The 19,333-nt window shown below is 35.0% G+C and overlaps 1 protein-coding gene across 2 annotated transcripts; it reads left to right on the top strand.

The window, feature by feature from the left end:
• Positions 1–937: 937 nt before the first annotated feature.
• Positions 938–17,904, top strand: LOC129063950 (bile acid receptor-like). 2 transcript variants are annotated; one of them, XM_054565074.1, is made up of 11 exons: positions 938–990; positions 5,854–5,962; positions 8,066–8,428; positions 10,514–10,654; positions 12,265–12,353; positions 12,500–12,604; positions 12,746–12,845; positions 13,498–13,614; positions 14,035–14,148; positions 14,294–14,407; positions 16,690–17,904. In XM_054565074.1, the coding sequence occupies exons 2-11, from the start codon at positions 5,899–5,901 to the stop codon at positions 16,935–16,937; spliced, it is 1,455 nt and encodes a 484-aa protein (XP_054421049.1). In that variant the 5' UTR covers positions 938–990; positions 5,854–5,898; the 3' UTR covers positions 16,938–17,904. The 2 variants fall into 2 exon arrangements, with proteins under 2 accessions (XP_054421049.1, XP_054421048.1); XM_054565073.1 differs by having other exon boundaries at positions 951–1,127.
• Positions 17,905–19,333: the final 1,429 nt, after the last annotated feature.

Raw genomic sequence — 19,333 nt, 5'->3', positions numbered from 1 at the left:
TGTTATTCTTTGGTTCACTCTGATTAAAATTCACAGATGCGGGGCCTATTATTTTAAAAAGCAAACAAAACTCTGTGTGACATGACTTGAAGATTTTATCATTAATTCCACCTTGTTGTTGATGAGGACCTTTGAAGAATTCAGCAATGTCAAAAACTGGATGTGTCAGGAAAAGTAAAATTGTATATTGAAGCTCTATTGTGTTACGTGAAAGTAGGTCTGAGATGAGAACCCAGAGTCAGATAAAAACAAGAGAGGCATCAGGTCAGAGGAGGTGGGACCAGGAGAATAGGAGTTTAGTGGAGGGACAGGTTTGTGACCTTGCCTCTTTAGAAATGTCATAAAGTGATAAGACTCTGAACCTAGTATCCAACAGACTTTGTTTACATAAGTGGGTGACATTTAACAAAATCATAATGAAGTTATTTATAAATCCCATTCAACTGCTTGGATTTTCATTGGGTTTATCTCTGCTACTAGCTAGCTATGAGAACTTGAACATGGAGTAGCTTCTATTTGTACTGCAGTTTTTCTTGGTCAAAAAATGTGCGGATTGAACTAGAAGACTTACATACATCTCACATTGTATCAACCTATGAATTGTTATTCAAACTTCTAATTAATATTAACAAATTCTTTTTTTGTAGCTAATGAAAAGTTGAATGATTATAGCACCTGTATTAGGGGAATTTGAATTAATGAGGGTGTCTTTCTTCCTGTGTATATCACTTAGTATTTTGTCAAGGCCCAATGTTTTGTAACCAAAGTGGGAGGATGTCAAATTCAAACAAGGAAACAAAATATTTATTAAGTAAACAATAAGGAACTCCATGAAAGTGTGACCTAAAGGTCCCAAAGGCCTCTGTCCCTGATGATCTGGTTATTATTTGATTTATGTCAGCTTGTAACTGCCCTCGTTTGGACCTCAGAGGGGAAGCTGGCCTGAGGCAGAGCTGAAGCATTGCTCTGCGCAGTGTCTGGCGCCTACGGGTATGCAGAGTCTCCCATCTACTCCTTGATTAACAGGGAAAAGGCCCATTTTGCTCCATCTGGAACCGTGAAGTCATTGCTGAATCTATTTATATTCATTCTGTGAGGAAAAGGGCAATCCCCAGAAATATTTAACTGTAAGTATGTTGTCTTTTCAAAAATAAGAAAATTTTATAATTTTATGCCATCTAAATTAACTATGAATATTATTTTATTGTCAGTTTAAACTACTTTTAAACTCTAAGATGTTAATAAAAGGGCATTTTTTGGACATTTCATAGTCATGAATTTTTAAAATATTTAATGTTTTTTCTCTTAAGCTGCGAAAATAACATAATATTAATTGAATACTTTTTCATTTAAAAGTCTATATGGTACTGCATGACTCCACTTGTGTGAGATGTCTAGGATAGACAAACCCATAGAAACAGAAAGTTTATTAGCGATTGCCAGAGGCTGGGGGTGAGGGAAGGGAATGGGAGCGACAGGTATGGGTTTGAGCTTTCATGCTGAGGTGAAGGGCATACTCGGGAATTATGTGGCGGTGATAGTCGCACACTTTGTGAATATTTGAAAAATCATAGCATTGTACACTTTAAAAGAATGAATTTTATGTTACATAAATTATATCCCCATAAAGCTGTATAAAAAAACTCTTTGAGGACTTCACACTGTCAAATCTTCCTTATATTCTAAAGTTATAAGATAGATTCTTATTAAGGAATCAAGAAGCCTTAATTTGTGTTGTTATTCAAATATAGTCTTTTTATTTTCCTTGGTTCCAGTGAGGTCAGAGAAGTTTGGCTCACAGAAGCCTGACTATGAAATATCTTTTTATAATTATGTATGATATAATGCTATCACTCATTTTTTTTTAGTAGAATCTATTCTGAACATTAAAATGTTTTCTTGTGAAGCAACTTACTTTTCAATATATCAATTTTGAGTACTGCTTTGTTTGTGATTGAAATGACATTTATTACAAGAGTAAAAATGCAGAAACTGTAAAATTCTTTAACATATAAATGTAGTTCTCAGGAATCAATGCTTTTTTTTCTGTTAAAGTTCTAGACATACGAAGATTCACTAAGAACAATTTATGGTTAAGGTAAAAGAGATGAAATTTTGTTTATGCAATTAAGCATCTTTTCAGTAGAATAAATATTGTAATCTTTTTTAGCTATTATAATCTTAAAAATACCATTTTTTTATAAAGTTATATTTGCTAAGGAAAAATTATAGACTTTGCTCTTGCTAAATTGATCCTCTTGATAAAAGTTTCTCTTAACTAATTTTTTTTCCCTAAATAAATATTTACTAGGAAAGACAACAAAACAGAATCATTCTAGGTCCATTGTAACTTTTCTCCTTAACAGGATAGAATCTTTTTGATTACATATGTCTCTCTGTCATTAATAATTTACTTAAATGTTTTAGAACTATTTTTTAAAAGACTTTGTTTATTTATACTTGGAGAGAGGGGAAGGTAGGGAGAAAGAGAGGGAGAGAAACCTTGATGTGTGAGAGAAACAATCAATCACTTGCCTCTCACAGGCCCTCAGCCAGGGACCTGGCCTGGCTGGGGACAAGCCAGTCATGTGCCCCTGACCAGGAATCAAACCAGTGACCTTTTGGTTTGTGGGATGATGCGCAACGCTCTGAGCCATACCAGTCAGTGCTAAAACTAATTTTTATAAATGTTATTTCTGAAAGTTTTTTCTTTTTACTATGTATACCTATTTTAATACTTCTATTACAGATTTAAAAGTCTGAAGAAAAAGATAATTAGTGAAAAATGTTATGTAGAAAATAATGTAACTATTACTATTTGCCCATTTATGCTCTGAAATATAACTAGTTCATAAACTGATAAAAATGAGTCTGCTTTACAAAATATTTTTAGGCATTTATTTATCAAAATGGGAAGAAGTTGGTTTTAGAGTATTATTGTTTATGGTATAAACCTGACAGTGGCATTATTATAAGATTCTTATGTGTGTGTATGTATCAGGATGTTACCAGTTTTGTTTTAGTGTTCTACCTCTGGTTTGTTCTATATTCTTTTTCTTTCTTTCTTTCTTTCTTTTTTTTTTTTTTTTGCTTTTCTTCCTTTCAGTACATTTCTTTTTTTCTTTTCTTTTTTTAAATTGTTGCTCAATTACAGTTGTCCCGATTCCCCGCCCCGATTACTCTCCCCTGCCCTATCCACCCCCACCTCCTGCTTTCAATCCCCTTCCCATTTTCAGTCCCCACCCCCATTGTCTTTGTCCATGGGTCCTTTATAATTGTTCTTTGACGACCCTTCCCCGCTTCCCCTTCTTTCCCAGTTATCCCCTGCCCCCGCCCCTCTGGTCACTGGTTGTTCTTTGTTTCCATGTCTCTGGTCTTATTTTGCTCACTTGTCTGTTTTGTTCATTAGGTTCCACTTATAGGTGAGATTATATGGTATTTGCCTTTCACCACCTGCCTTATTTCACTTAGCATATGCTCTCCAGTTCTATCTATGATGTTATGAAGGGTAGGAGTTCCTTCTTTCTTTCTGCTGCATAGCATTCCGTTGGGTAAATGTACCACAGTTTTTTGATCCACTCATTTATTGATGGGCACTTAGGCTGTTTCTAGCACTTGACTATTGTAAATTGTGCTGCTATGAACATTGGGATGCATAGGTTCTTTTGAACTGGTGTTTCAGGATTCTTAGGGTATATTCCCAGCAGTGGAATAGCCGAGTCAAAAGGCAGTTCCATTTTTAATTTTTTGAGGAAATTCCAAACTGTTTTCCACAGTGGCTGCATCAGTCTGCATTTCCACCAACGGTGCACTAGGGTTTCCTTTTCTTCACAACCTCGCCAGCACTTGCTGTTTGTTGGTTTGTTTATGATGGCCATTCTGACCGATGTGAAGTGGTACCTCATTGTGGTTTTAATTTGCCTCTCTCTGATGGCTAGTGATGTTGAGCATCCTTTCATATGTCTCTGAGCTCTGTATGTATCCTCCTTGGAGAAGTGTCCAGTTCCTTTGCCCATTTTTTAATTGGATTGTTTGTCTTCCTGGTGTGGAGTTGTATGAATTCTTTACATATTTTGGAGATCAAACCCTTGTCTGAAGTATCATTGGCAAATATATTTTCCCATACAGTTAGTTCCCTTTTTATTTTGCTCATGTTTTCTTTAGCTGTGCAGAAGCTTTTTAATTTGGTGAAGTCCCACATTTTATATTATTTCTCAAGTGAACTCTCACTAAGCAAAGTCTATATCTAAGCAGTACCAAATACTTTTTAATTTTCAGTCATCTCCAGATATTTAATATTCTATGAAGCATAATGGTAAATGCAGCAATTTTTTTAAAAGGGTGAATAACAACTTTAAGTTTTCGCAGGCATTTGTAATTTTCTAGAATCTAATTGAGACTTAAAAGGGAAGTTTGGAAAGAATTAAACAGGACTACTGCTAAAAAGTATCACATAAATTAAACTGGTAGTATTCAGAGTTCCTTTTAGAGTTAGAGCCATTTGATCTATTATAATATTGGAAAGACAGAAATATACACTGATGGATCCTGTTGATTTTAGTCCTTGTTTCTCAAGGAAAACTTCATATTGAAACTTACTTATTTGAGGGCACTGCTTTTCCTTGGCTTTCCATCCAATACTCACTATTTGATTGTTGCTATTCTATTAGAAGAGTGGGAGATTCAAGTACTTTTTAAAGGAACTACATGCTATTAGATGATAAAGGAGACAAATTTCAGAAATATTATTATTTGAATCATCTTCATGGATATAGAAACCTTGGCCACGAAGCTATCACATGAGTAATAAATAAAAGATTTTTCAAAACAATCTCAGAAGTTTGTCATGTATATATTTGGGTATGATTTAAAACCCATTTTCTTCTCTTTTGGTTCTTTTCAAAGGTGAAAACAGTCTTTATCTTCTAACAGACAGGATAAAGCTATATAAAATGTGATGGACTCTTGAATGGCCTTTATTTTCTTCTAATAACTTTCATTTTCTTAAACTGTAATTTCCTGTTTAAGTCTATTCAAAGATGCACTATTTTTGGAGTTCCTTCCTAGGATAAAACAAAAATAGTTTTTCCCATAAGGATAGTCTTAGATTTTGAAGAATTTTTCCTCATAACAGCTTATGATTTTTAGGCTTTATTGTTAAGATATAAAACAGTTTTTCAGCAATCAACAATCTATTTTCATTAATCAAGCACATCCAAAATTAATACTTTAATGTTTGGCATATTGCAGTGCTATGAAAGAGAAAGATTTATAATGGACTTGAAAGATAAAAAAAAAGTGCTATGAAATCTATTCTTTTCCTACTCTTTAATTTCCTTAACAAAAAAGTCTAATTTTTCTTCTTAATTTATCTAAATTTAGAGCTCTGAGATCTTGAAACTATTAGAATAAAGATTAAAAGAATCAATTAAGTCAAGAATTGTGTTGGAATTTACACACATTAATTAAATACTCCCAACAACTTTGCTAGGAGGCTTTTTATTTTCCTCTTCCACAAAGGAAGAAATGAAGGTTCAGGGAGATTTAATCAATGACCCACAAATAAGTATGAGAGCAGTGTGTGAAGGCTGACTCCAGAGCTTGGTACACTTTCAAAAGCTCCAATGATTATTACTAAGATTTATTAGGTTATTTGCAAAGAGCTGAGCCATAAGAGATTGGAAGAATTAAATGATGGTGTGCAGACATATGAAAAATCAATTTTTTAAAGGTAAAGTGTAAATATAAATTTTTCATGTATAAATTCCGCTAAATTCTTTATTTTTTCAAAACAGTACTTACTTTTATCAAATCGTACTTCCAAATAGTCTACAAAATTTTTGTTTCTTTCAGGTTCTGTTTCAGCAGTCACTGACAAAGTGAGAATTGGACCACAGGATGGCAGAAACTTATGTCACTGCACCTGATGGGTACTGTCTTTCTGACCCGGTGCAATACTATGGTATGTAACCAGAAAGCTACAGTATAATAGTTAATAAACATTATTTAACTTAACTAAACAATTTCAGTATATTGAATAGCCAATCTTCCTACTAGCTTTAATGAAATTTAAGACATTTAGAGGGTGAATTATAGTTAATTACAGTTTTTTTAAAAAAAATTAACAAATGAACTACAGACTTAAATTATTTTATACTATTAATTTCAAAAATCAGTAATACTAAAAGGTTGTAAGCCAGAATTAAATGCAAAGAAGAGAAAGCACAATAGTTTAAAATTGTATTTAATTAAAAAATAGGATTAACATGCAAATAGAAATTTTTTTTAGGGATTAGGTGAAGCAAGTTTAATAAATTCTAGTTTAGTAATTTAGTAAATGCAATTCAATGTACTTGAAATTGTAATCTTAATGTAAGATTTTTATCAAAGGGAAAGAAATACAAAAGAGAATTCAGGAGATAATAAGAATTTTCTCCTAAGAGACTAAAGCTATCATAAATTTAATTTTAAATGTGGTTGTCTTTTAGAGTTTGGACTCATTTCCATACCAATGGAGCACCAGCCAGTGTTCTGCAGTCTTGACACCCATCCCAGAAGGGCCCTCTTCTTTTTAAAAAAGTTCCATTATTTTTACTGATACTCTTTCTTCTTATATTGGCCTGTCTTTAGGATTTATTCAACACTTTGCATTGGAGTGGATGCTCTACGATTGCAAATGATTTATGTGAATTAGTAAAAATTATACTCTTTGTCAGTTTTTGTGGTAGGATTTTGAGGCTAAGACGAAATCTAATCACTGGTGATTCAGCATCAGGGAAAGCACTGACATTGCTAGTTACAAAGAGCCCCGAAGCCATTCCTGGGCCCTTTTGGACCCAACTTTCTGCGCTTAGATTCAGCAATTCTCCTGAAGGCAGAAAGTGAGTTGGTGTTTGGGAGGGTCTGATAGTGATAATAAAAATTATAAATAATTTAAAAATGATATTCATTAAACATAATTTTATAGTCTACATATGCTTTTGCATATGACATTTTATTTCAAATTTACAGTAATCCTGTGAAGGAGGTGAATTTATCCCTAGATAACTGGTGGTTAGAATTCCTGGACAACAGAACAAAATAGAAACTAGAAATTTAAATCAGGTCTACATGAGGCTGAGGGTGTTAAGGTGTGTTAAATGGGGAGTTCAGACAGACGTTTTTGCTTTTTTTTGTTTTTGCTTGAATTAATCACTCTTAAAGAACAAAAATTTAATTGAGTGAATTTGAAGATCTAATTGGCTTTGTTGAGCCATCTGTGAATTGGGCAGCCTGTCATCTAGCAAGCAGAGAGGAGCCCCAAGAAGCTGTACAATATGGAGATTTTTTATAGCCAGAAACTAGGTGGGACGACAAAGTCCTTAGCAAAAGAAAAAAAAAAGATCGTTCCTTAGGAGAAGCCAGGGATCTTATCAGGCAGATTGCCTCAGTTTCCTTTGGGGCTGGGGATGGATAGGTCTCATGCAAGAGATTACCTCATTGGTACTGACCAAAAAATTTCTGATTGGCCTATTAAGATTACATTTGTGGGGAAGGTTCAAACTGCAGTTAGGTCAGATATTAAGTCTAGATTTGGTGTCCATTTTGGGCCTATGATATTTCTCTTTAACACCAGATAATTGGTAATATTGTATTTTAGTTTCATTTTTCTTGGCTGGAGGGGTGGGATAATTTATTAATACACCTCTTTACTGAACTTATTGCACTGAAAACAGTTGTATCTCAACAAGGGACATGCAGAAGATGGGGAAAGCCTTTCATTCCAAACTGGGAAATGTTCATTTCTACTGAAGGAGGGGACTGGATTGGTATATAAGCCATTGGCAACTATTACCCTTTCTCCGAGCTCCCGAGCAACCTCTGCCTACCTCTGGATGGCAGCATTTATCATACATTGCAGCTCAGTTTACTGTCTGCCCCTTCCGCTGGACAGCAGCAGGCCCCTGAGCGGTAGTGGGCATATTGAACTACGAGTCTGTTTATTGAACATAAAGCCCTTTGAAGTTTGAAAACAACACACAATTTTGACTTCTTACTATTTGTTTTTTTATGTTAAAAACCCTAGATATTCTGCCAGAACAAAATGATTACCAGCTGCATGACACTGATTTTCAAGAACCACCTTATTGCCAGTCTTCTACTGCCCAGTGTCCTCCAGCTCTGCAGCCCCCATCTTTACAAAATCATTTCAACACGTATTGGTTGGATCCACAGTTTAGAGGTGGAGAGTATCGACTTGGTTCCTGTGAATTAAATAAATCCACTTCTGTGGCTGACCACGATGCCGAAGATGGATACCCTGAAATAAAAAGGTCCAGGCTAACTCATTCTCCCATGCGAACTAAGGGACAGGAAGAACTCTGTATGGTTTGTGGTGATAAAGCGTCAGGATATCATTATAATGCACTTACTTGTGAGGGTTGCAAAGGTAAGGACAAAGTTAAAGTGAAACTGAAATCCTAGTGTTTACTAAAGAGGCGTGAGATTTGAGGTATGTATTCTTTTTACAGTGTGAAAAATAAAAGCAGGGGGAACTATTGATCAATCTATGGTATCAAAGACATGAAAATGGAATGTCATAAAGCTTTGATTCAGTTTTTTTTCATTATTGATAAAGACTTACATGTAAATAGAAAATTCAATATCTTTAATGGCAGAAAAACAGTTTTCGTGTTCCTAGATGAATCTGATGTTGGGATAGAAAATGACTTTTAAAAAGATCTGAATTTTAACTATTGCATCTTTTCTTGTGGTTGATGTAATTCAGGCATTAGGAGGGAATTTGAATTAAATGATTTCTAAGATTCTATTTTTTTGAATGCTTTTTTGAAAAGAAACGGGAGGTCCGGAAGTGAAAATAATCATTGACAATGGAATTTTCAGAGTGAAATAGTCCTTGATGAAGTTTTGAGATTTTGAAACACTTCTGCATTGTTTTCATTCACAAATGCAACATTAGGACAGAACTTCCAGGGGTGTCCAACCTGCGCCCCACAGGCCGCATGCAGCCCAGGATGGTTGTGAACGTGGCCCAACACAAAATCGTAAATTTACTTAAAACATTATGAGATTTTTTTGTGTGCGTGTATGTGACTATGTGTTGCAATGTATTTAATACGTGGCCGAAGAGAACTCTTCTTCTTCCAGTGTGGCCCAGAGACGCCAAAAGGTCAGACACCCCTGGATACAGCACTAGGTAAACATGTCTGTTAGAAGTACAGGGTGAAATATTACTGTCAGAACCCCACAGTTCGTCCCTCACAAGAAAGAGCCAGATGAAGACCAAGGGCAGTGAGGTTCCAGCTTTATGAACAGAATAGCTGGACCAGTATTTGCTTTATCTTAAAAGGCAAGGCTGTGCTGTTAAAACTGGTTTGAAGAATGAGACATAGTTCTGGAAACCTAAGCTGAGGTTTCTACTCCCTTGTTGAATCTAAGTCATGAAACTCCTACTCTCAAATGTGCCTACAGAAAAAGAGGGTATGTCAGATCTCTAAGAGGGGCATTGACTAAACTTATCAACTTCACAACTGGGAATGAAATGAGGAAGAGAGCACAGATTATTGCATAAAAATAGAAAATAAAAGAGGAAGTGGGAAGAGGTACTGCAATTTATGGATTCAGGAAGCGAAATAGAAAATGTAGAACCCCCACTCCAGTATATACACACATATACACAAAACATGGCGCATTCACACATCTCAGTCAAATAAACTAGCAATACCTTCTTATCTGGGGAGGTGCTAAAACAAAGGAGAAAGAGGGATAAGTTTGGAAGAATATCTCTTCCTTTATATGTTGAGGTAAAAATGTGAGAAGAGAAAAAGAGGTTTTCCTTATAGTTTTATTTTCCATAAGCACACATTCTTCCAAGGGGACCTTGAGAGATGCTTCATGGAATCATGGTCATCTTTACAACATAGTTTAAAAAAATGTGCTTAGATAATAGGTAATAACCATAGTAAAATAGAAATGTCTTAATGTGGTAGAGCTAATTACTTTAGTTTTCAGTGTGATTTGTGAAAGGAACAACCTTGAAATATCAAACATGAGAGGACTAAAATAATTACCCATATAAATGTATATTAAACCAAATCTTATTTAGGGGGAAAATATTGAAAAAATTTAGTTAACTTGATTATTTAACTGTACCTGAAGATGTGTGTATATATACATATATTTAAAAAAATTTTTTTTATTGATTGATTTTAGGGAGAGGGTGAGGGAGGAAAGAGGGGGAGAAAGAGATCTCTCTCTCTCTCTCTCTCTCTCTCTCTCTCTCTCACACACACACACACACACACACACACACACACTATTTGCTGTTCCATTTATTTATGCATTCATTGGTTGATTCTTGTATGTGCCCTGACTGGGTTTTGAACCTTGCAATCTTGATATATTGGGACGATGCTCTAACCAACTGAGCTACTGGGCCAGGACTTGAAGGTATATATTAATAAAAACAAATAACTGAAAACACCTAATAGTAAAATTAAAATTTTTTTATTAGGTTTCTTTCGACGTAGCATTACTAAAAATGCAGTATATAGTTGCAAGAATGGTGGTCACTGTGAAATGGACATGTACATGCGTAGAAAATGTCAAGAGTGCAGACTGAACAAGTGCAAGGCAGTAGGAATGTTGGCAGAATGTAAGTGGCATTTTGTTGTTTTGTTTTTTGAGGGAGATTTTAGTTTATCTTACTTTATTGAGAACTTAATATATTCTTCAAGTTGTGATTTTCAAGTCATAGTTATCTGGATTTAAGCTATTTCTCTAACATCTGCTATATTAGGATAGCCAGTTACCAATCCAGGTAATTATTTCCATAAATCCTGTTTTATACTATATTGCTCTAATATTGGTAATGATCAAATTCTCTTAATTGGAAATCCTTGTATTTTTTTATAGTACTTAACCCAAAGTTATGTAATGCATCTAGAAGGGGCAGAATTTCCATGAGTAGTTCCCCTTCTTCCATCTTGTATCTCTAGATGCCTACATCATACTTGGGTATGTGTAGTTCACTAACAATTATCATGTAGGGGTCAAAACCCAACTCAACAGGCTGAAGAGTACCTAATTTTTTTTTGAGTTCCTTCCACATACACTGTCTTTTTAGCTTAATAAATTACATGATGCCATCTAATACAGTAGTAATACTGATATTTTGGCATTATTTACTCAGTTTCTCCTATTCCCCAGGGCTCAAAATTTCATGGTAACTTTAATTTTTCTCTATAGAGTACTATTTTTTTCCTATCTAATCTAGCCTTGTGCAAACTCTTCTCTCTTTTAAAAGATTTTATTTATTTATTTTTAGAGAGGAGAAGGGAGGGAGAAAGAGGGGGAGAGAAATATCAATGTGTGATTGCCTCTTGTCTGCTCCCTACTGGGGACCTGGCCTGCAACCCAGGCATATGCCCTGACTGGGAATCGAACTGATGACCCTTTGGTTTGCAGGCTGGCACTCAATTCATTGAACCACACCAGCCAGAGCCAAAGTCTTCTTCTTTTGTATATACACTATTATATTAGCCTCATGGCCATTTCTCCATTCTTTCTTTTTAGTTCAATTTGCCTTCAACTGCTATAATAATCTTCAATTTTTATTAAGTTTTATTCAATAAAGACCAATGCAATATTCTGTTTATATTATACTGCTTATTATAATCAAATCTAAACTCTTCAGTCAAAGTTCTTTACCCAAGTGGATTTCTGTTATTTAAAATCCCAGTGTTGGAGCTCTTGAGGTTATCCTGTCCCACCAGACTGAATCCTTTACTGTATCCCTGTTTGCTCCATATGCCATAGCAAAATACCATTGTCTTGTCTTATAAGGAAAAAATTGACTTAGCCCACTAAAAAACACCCACAAGATATTCTCTTGGCCAATCAAAGATAAAAGCCCATAGATAAGGTTGTTCAACTGCTCTACCAATTGACACTATGTTGCTTCCAATATATAATTAATGTGGAAATTTCCGTAAAAAGGTCTCAATTTATAATTTGGAGATGGAAAATTAATTTCTAATTTATGTCTAGGATGGCCATGTTCTTTTAAGTAGACAGGTATTATGGAAAGGAAAGGCAAAATAATGTAGTAAATTTAATTGCTATGTACATACTTATCAAGAAAGGGTCTTTGTAAAAAGACAAGTCTATGATCTAACATGTGTACAATATAAGACAATTTTCATCAAATTCTATAATGTTCTTTGCTGTACCCAAACATTTTATATGAATTTTGTAATATCACAGGTTTGCTCACAGAAATTCAATGCAAATCAAAGGAACTTCGAAAGAACTTTAAGAAGAATAGTTTTCGTTCTAACATCAAAGAGGAAGAGGTAGGAGTAGACAGCAAGCTTGTATCATCCACCACTAGCTCTGGAAAAGTGGCAAGACTCTTCTTCTAAGATTCTTTGTTTCTTTAATAATGATGTCTTTTTTAACAACTGTGCATTACAGTTGCTCCCATTATGTTTTCTTATAGATCCAGGAGAACATGGAACTCACTCAAGAGGAACATTGGCTTATTAATAGCATTGTGGCTGCTCATCAAAAATACACAATTCCTTTAGAGGAAACAAAGAAATTTGTATGTGGTTCATTACAGACATAAATTAATTTATAATTGATTATGTTAGAAAATAAAGGCAGAACATGAAAGTTTAAAATTTAAATAGTTATTTAAAAGAAAATAAAAATTTTATTAGTTTTATTGCTTTTTCTCGGTTAGCTGCAGGAACATGCAAATCCTGAACTGAGCTTTTTGCAACTCTCAGAGACGGTAGTCCTACACATACAGGGGTTAATGGATTTTACCAAAGGACTCCCAGGTAATCTACTTTGGAAAAAAAATTAAAGTTAACAATTTTTAAATAGTTACCTGCTTTAAAGGAAGGGGACATTTTAGGAGAACAAAAATCTCAATTTTCCCTCCAAAATTGCTTCTAAATGCAAAAACTATGTTTATTAATCAACCAGGTGGGTAAAAATATAAATATTTTAAAATATTATTGAAATTATTTTAAAAACTTATACTTAAGACAATCGATTTAATTTGTTGTAGGTTTTATTTTATTTTTCTTTTTTTGGAAAGAAATTGTTTTTGTTTTATAGATAAAACATGAAACATAAAATTTGTCATGCAATATAAATAAATAAAGCCACCGTTGCCTAAAACTCAGGTATCTATTTACATGTGCAGATAACTCACTGTAAAAATAAATTCTTCGAGGCTGAAGTATGTTTAATTTGCTCTTGCTATAGGAAAGTATTATTATCCATTTCTTATAAAAGGCCCCCCAAATATTGCCATGTGGAATCAAAAATTTTATTTAGATTTGAAGTTACATATCATGATTATTCTAAGGGAACATTAAAGATTTATACCATAACCAAACAAAAAATACAAAATGTTAAATCCTATACCTGAAAAATTAACTTTTCACAATCTATTTCAAACAATTATGTGATCTTTTCTTAAAGGATTTAAAAACTTGACGAATGAGGATCAGACTGCATTACAGAAGGGATCAAAAACTGAAGTGCTGTTCCTTCATGTGGCCCGACTTTACAGAGAAGGATTTTCATCAGCTTCCGAAAGTAAAAATGCCAACTAACTCAAACTTAATGTTAATAGTTATTATTACATTTAGCAACAAATTTATAATATTGAGCTATTTTTTCTTATTATACTTTAATTTTACTAGTTGGAGGAATAAGTGCTTCATAATAGCTGTTTATATTTTTCCAATTTATTGGTCTAGTTTTTGCTTTTTAAAAATTTTTTTAAAGAAAGTTATTCTTTATTACATAGCATCATGGAAAAATGTTTTTGGAGGGTCTTCTATATAATCTTTGTATAAAATATGGACTATCTTGTATTTATCTAGTTTTATGTTTCAGTAATAAAAATTATAGAGCTACCTTTCACTGGGAACATTTTCTACGTGACAGAGAGATTGATTTTACTATTTAAAGATTTTTTTAAAAATCAGAATTTATATTTTTCCCTTTTACTAGGTACTGTGAGATTATCAGATCATTCAGATCATTCACTGAATTGTCACGATGGAAGTGTTATTTATTCTAAGGAAACATTTTGCAACAAAGACTGTCTTTCCACTACACTGACTGGTAATATACAATATAAAGTATTTATTAGAAGATGATTTGTCAGATATATCATGTTTTATTTTCTTATACTTTGGAAAAATGATAATGGCAATATGTGTGAGTGTGCACTATGTTCTGATGAAACTACATTTTATATTAATCTTAGGTGTCGCTGCAGAATTTATCAGCACACTGTTTTACTTCTACAGAAGAATGAGTGAGCTTAATATTACTAATACTGAATATGCTCTGCTTGCAGCGACTACTGTGTTTTTTTCAGGTAAAAACTATTCAGTAGTAAAAATCTGGATCAAGTTTGGCAATTAAATCATGAAGTTTGTGGTTATTATATTATTCATTGATGCTAAAAGTACCGATTTTGTTTAATCAAAATTGCCTTCTCAATAAGAGTATTCTCTTTGGCTTACAAATATGCTGTAATTTCTTGCCTCTTAAAAAATGCCTTCTTGACCTCATATCCCCCTTTCAGCTACTCTCCTATTTCTCTGTTCTACGTTACAGGAAAAAAAAAAAATTTTTTTTTTAGAGTTGTCTACACTCCTGCCTCCATTTCTCTTCTCTCATTCACTCCTGAACTCAATACCATCAGATTTTGTCCCCTCCTTTCCATTCCCCTACAGCTTTTGAAGATCTTAAGTGTTTTGGCATTGTTGATGCCACTGGTCAATTCTCAGTCCTCGTCTTATTTGACCCATCAGCTACATTTAACGGAGGAGATAACCAACGGCCTCTTTCTTGGAACAAACACTTACTTCATTACTTGGCTTCAGTTGATCACTCCCTCTTTGCTATGCTTTCCCCACAACCAACCCCTACTCGATTTACAGAGCATCACTCTCTCTTGATTTTCTTCCTTAGTAGCTGCGCTTTCTGTCTCCTTTGTTAATTCATCCTCATCTCCCACACTGATAAATGTCCCAGGGCTCCGTTCTCCTTTCTTTTGTACTCACTTCCTTTGAAATTTCATCCTATCTCATGGCTTTAACTGCCATCTATATACTGACAATGCCCAAACTTAAATTCCAACCTGGACTCTTTCCCTTAATTCCATTAAAAGGCCTGTTCAAAATTTCAACTTGGATGTCTACTAGGCATATCAAATCTATTATGTCTAACGGTGAACTTTTGCTCTCCTCTCTGATCCTCCTATATCTTCGTCATCTCTACTAATTGGCATCTCCTTCAAGTTGCATAAGCCAAAATTCTTGCAGTCATCCTTAATTTCCATCTTTTTCCTTACACCTATATAAATATGCAACAAATCCTATTGGCTCTAGCCTCAAAATATATCCAGAACTGTTACTCTGTGCCTGCTACCCAAATCAAAACTACTATCTTGACATGCTTTCCTGTTCTTGCTCTTGATTCCCTAGGTTCTATCCTCTGTCTAGTAACCAGAGTGGTTCTTTGAAAACAAGCCAGGTCATGCTGTTCCTCTGCTCATAACCCCTTGCAGGAGTGTATAACCTTTTGGCGTCTCTGGGTCACACTGGAAGAAGAGTTGTCTTGGGCCACATATTAAATACATTGTGACATGTAATTACAAAAAAAATCTTATCATATTTTAAGCCAATTTACAATTTTTGTGTTGGACTGTATTCATAGCCATCCTGGGATGCATGTGGCCTGCAGCCCGCAGGTTGGACATCCCTGTAATGACTTTCTATTTTACACAGATTAAAGCCAACATTCTTTCCATCATTGACCACTACTGCCCCTTTTGCTTTTGGTGCATATGTTCCTTGAAAATTTCAAGCAGGTTCCTGTCACAGGTTCTGTACTTGACAAATCTTGGAAAGTTCTTTTCCTAGATAGCTACATGGTTCCCTCCTTTTACCATCTTGGATCTCTGCTCAATGTCATTTACTTCTGATTAACTTTTAAAAATAGCTACTTTCCCTCTATGTCATATTCTTATCCCCTTTCATTTTTCTATAACACTTTTTAAAAGTTTTTTTAAAAAAGATTTTATTTGTTTACTTTTTAGAGAGAGGGAAAGGGAGGAAGACAGAGAGGGAGAGAAACATTAATCTTCTCATGCACCCCCTACTGGGGACCTGGCGTGCAACCCAGGCATGTGCCCTGACTGAGAATAGAACCAGTGACCTTTTGGTTCACAGACTGGTACTCAATCCACTGAGCAACATAGTCAGGACTCACTTTTCTATAACACTTTGTTTTCTTTAACACTGTCATATTTTTATTTAAAAAATGTATACATGTCTCTTTCCTCCCGTACTCCTCCCAGACCAAGAACATAAGCTCAGTAGGGTAGAAAATTTTCTTGTGTTCAGTGCTGTATGTCCAACACAATGACTGGATGAATGAATGCTGCCTATTAGGAAATACTTTTCATAGAGTATTATGAAGATTAAGTAAGATATTGCACAGATAGTTGCAAGTTACATAGCATAATTTCTGGCATATATTAAGGATATTAAATATTTGCTATTTTTTATTATTTAGAACTGTATTGTTTTAAATTGATTATCTTCTATCATTTTCTAGTATTTATTAAGATACATATATGATGTTTTTCAGATCGTCCATGCCTTAAAAATAAGCAACGTGTGGAAAATTTACAAGAACCAATTTTACAAATTTTGTACAAATATTCAAAAATTTATCATCCAGAAGACCTACAGCATTTTGCTCATCTCATAGGGAGGCTCACTGAACTGAGGACACTCAATCACAGCCATTCAGAAATACTTAGCATTTGGAAAACAAAGGACCCTGAATTGGCTAGTTTTCTCTCTGAGAAATGGAATCTGTATTCACATTGCTGAAACTTTAGAATATTGCGGTGTGTCTTAAAATTCCTAAATCTAATTGTTTACTGTATCATTATAGGATGACTGATTTGAAAAACAGAACAGCATTGCTATGTTACCAATGTTTCACAACTATAAAATGGACATCATCAGGGCTCCTCAAATTTTGGGGAATGCAGGACTACCACTAGCGGGACATCTAGAATTCATCTAGGATTTCAAGGTTCGACTCTTAAAAAAAGTAACCGTTGTTACTGCTTGTTTCCTTCAAAAGGGGATAATATTAAATAGAATTCTTACCTGAAGAAAATACTTTTTTTATTTAGTGTGAAATTGAATGAAAATATATGGATTTCTCATAGACATGAAAAAGGCTATGTCATGGAAACAATGTAGTAAGAGTAAAGGCAGTTTGTGAACCTCATTAATGCCCGATTTATGGATAACGAACTAACATTTTAAACCCATTCCTATTATAGTATTTTATGATTATAGATGAAAACAGCTTTGTCCAACTCTTAACTTTTCTTAATATTTTTTAAAAAGAGATCTCTTATGAGTCCAAATTTAAAACTTTGTGATGGCAAGATACTGGAAAAAATTAATGTGAAAAATTGCTAAAACATTTTTAAACATATATTGGGAATATAGCACAATTTACTACTCATTCTGATAGAAAAATATTTTTACTTTTTTTTTTTTTGCCAACACCTTGTGTACAAAAAATGAAGTTCTTAAAATCTTTCCAAAAATATTTTCATTCTTGTGAGGATGAAAAAGACAGAATGGTTATATATTAAAAATAAATTTCAGCCCTAGTTGGTGTGGCTGAGTGGATTGAGCACTGGCCTGCAAACCAAAGGGTCACTGGTTTGATTCCCAAGTGTAGGGCACATGCCTGGGTTGCGGGCCAGGTCTCCAGCAGGGGGCAGGTGAAATGCAACCACACATTGATGTTTCTTGCCCTCTCCTTCTCCCTCTCTTCCCCTCTCTAAAAATAAATAAATAAAATCTTAAAAAAAATTTCATGAGAAAGCAAGACATTCTATGGTGGCACTGTTGTTTTTCCTCTGGGGGTATCTTGTGCATAGTCTTGGTGTTATTTCTTGGAGGGAGTATTTTATGCTTTTTAGGGTACCTAAACTCAGTTTTCTTAAGATGTAAAATGAGTAACACTTGATCATACTTCCCAGCTCAACATTTTTGTCATTTTAGCAGAAATTAGTATGTCTGATAGATTAAATTTATACGAAACAAAATGGGTTATTTAAAAATATTACTAACGTCCTTTGGAAAAGCAACAATTATATACATGGAGAATGTTAGAAAACACAGTCAATATGTTCAAAATGAAACATCTTAGTGCTCAAATGTAGGTACTTAGCACAACATTTATTATATTTACTCTCCCATGCCTGAAACCAGGCAGTCACCTTAGACTCTTCTCTTTCACTGCTTACTACTAAAAAGTCATCGGGTCCTATTCATTTTATTTCTACCTTTCATATTTGATGTCTTCTTCATCTCCACTACCACCGTCTTTGCTCCGGTCCTCATACTTCACCCAGTCTACTGAAATTATATCTGTAACTCCAGTCTCATAAGCCATTTCGCACTATAAATTTTCCCCTGAACTTGATCATGACTCCCTTTGTGCTCAAAATGTTTTAAGATTCCCATCTCTAGGTGCCAAAATCCAAGTCTCTGCAAGGCCGTCACAGCTCTTGCCATTTTCCACTGCCTCCCCACCACCTACCTACACCACGCTTCCCGGGCCCACTCACTCTGGTTACAGGTCCGCTGTCTCCCAGAGTCCCAGGGCCTTTGCCCACCCTCCTGCCGCCGGGAACGCGCTTTGCTCGCTTCCCTGTCCAGCCAACTCTCCATTCACCCTCCCATCCTCGACTGAAGCAGTAACAGAAGCGTAGCCCACCACGAAGCCTCCCTGACCCCTCAAGCCACTGAGTGCCACCTTCTCTATGCCTTTAAAATGACCACCTTTAAGTGATGACACCCGGCTATAACTGCTTGTTTGCCTATCTATTTCCTTCCTAAGACCGAACTCTTGGAGGACAGAAACGGATTTTTCACACTCAGCTCCTATCTATCATAGCACCTGAGAATCTTCCTCCCAGGCTTTGGCAACAGCAGAAGCTTAAAGGACATGAACTATATAAACAGTAACAGAATCCGGACTGGAATTGTTACTAACAAGGGGAAATCTCGCGAGATGTTGGTCTCGCGAGCTCAGCACGCTCACGTGCTTGACCGTTATTGACGGTTATTTGGCCGTTAGACAGCTGCCCGCACCTTCCCTACGCGCCCTGCTGGCTCCGCAGGTGGACGGGTTTCCCGCCTTTCCGGAGGTTCGAAGGCGCTCGTGGGTTCTTTTTGCTGCCCTCGTAGGTGGC

Source organism: Pteronotus mesoamericanus, unplaced genomic scaffold, assembly GCF_021234165.1.
Source record: "Pteronotus mesoamericanus isolate MK-2021 breed Mesoamerican mustached bat unplaced genomic scaffold, CSHL_Meso_final scaffold_99, whole genome shotgun sequence".
Lineage (NCBI taxonomy): Eukaryota > Metazoa > Chordata > Mammalia > Chiroptera > Mormoopidae > Pteronotus > Pteronotus mesoamericanus.
This window is presented reverse-complemented; position numbering and strand designations above follow the sequence as displayed.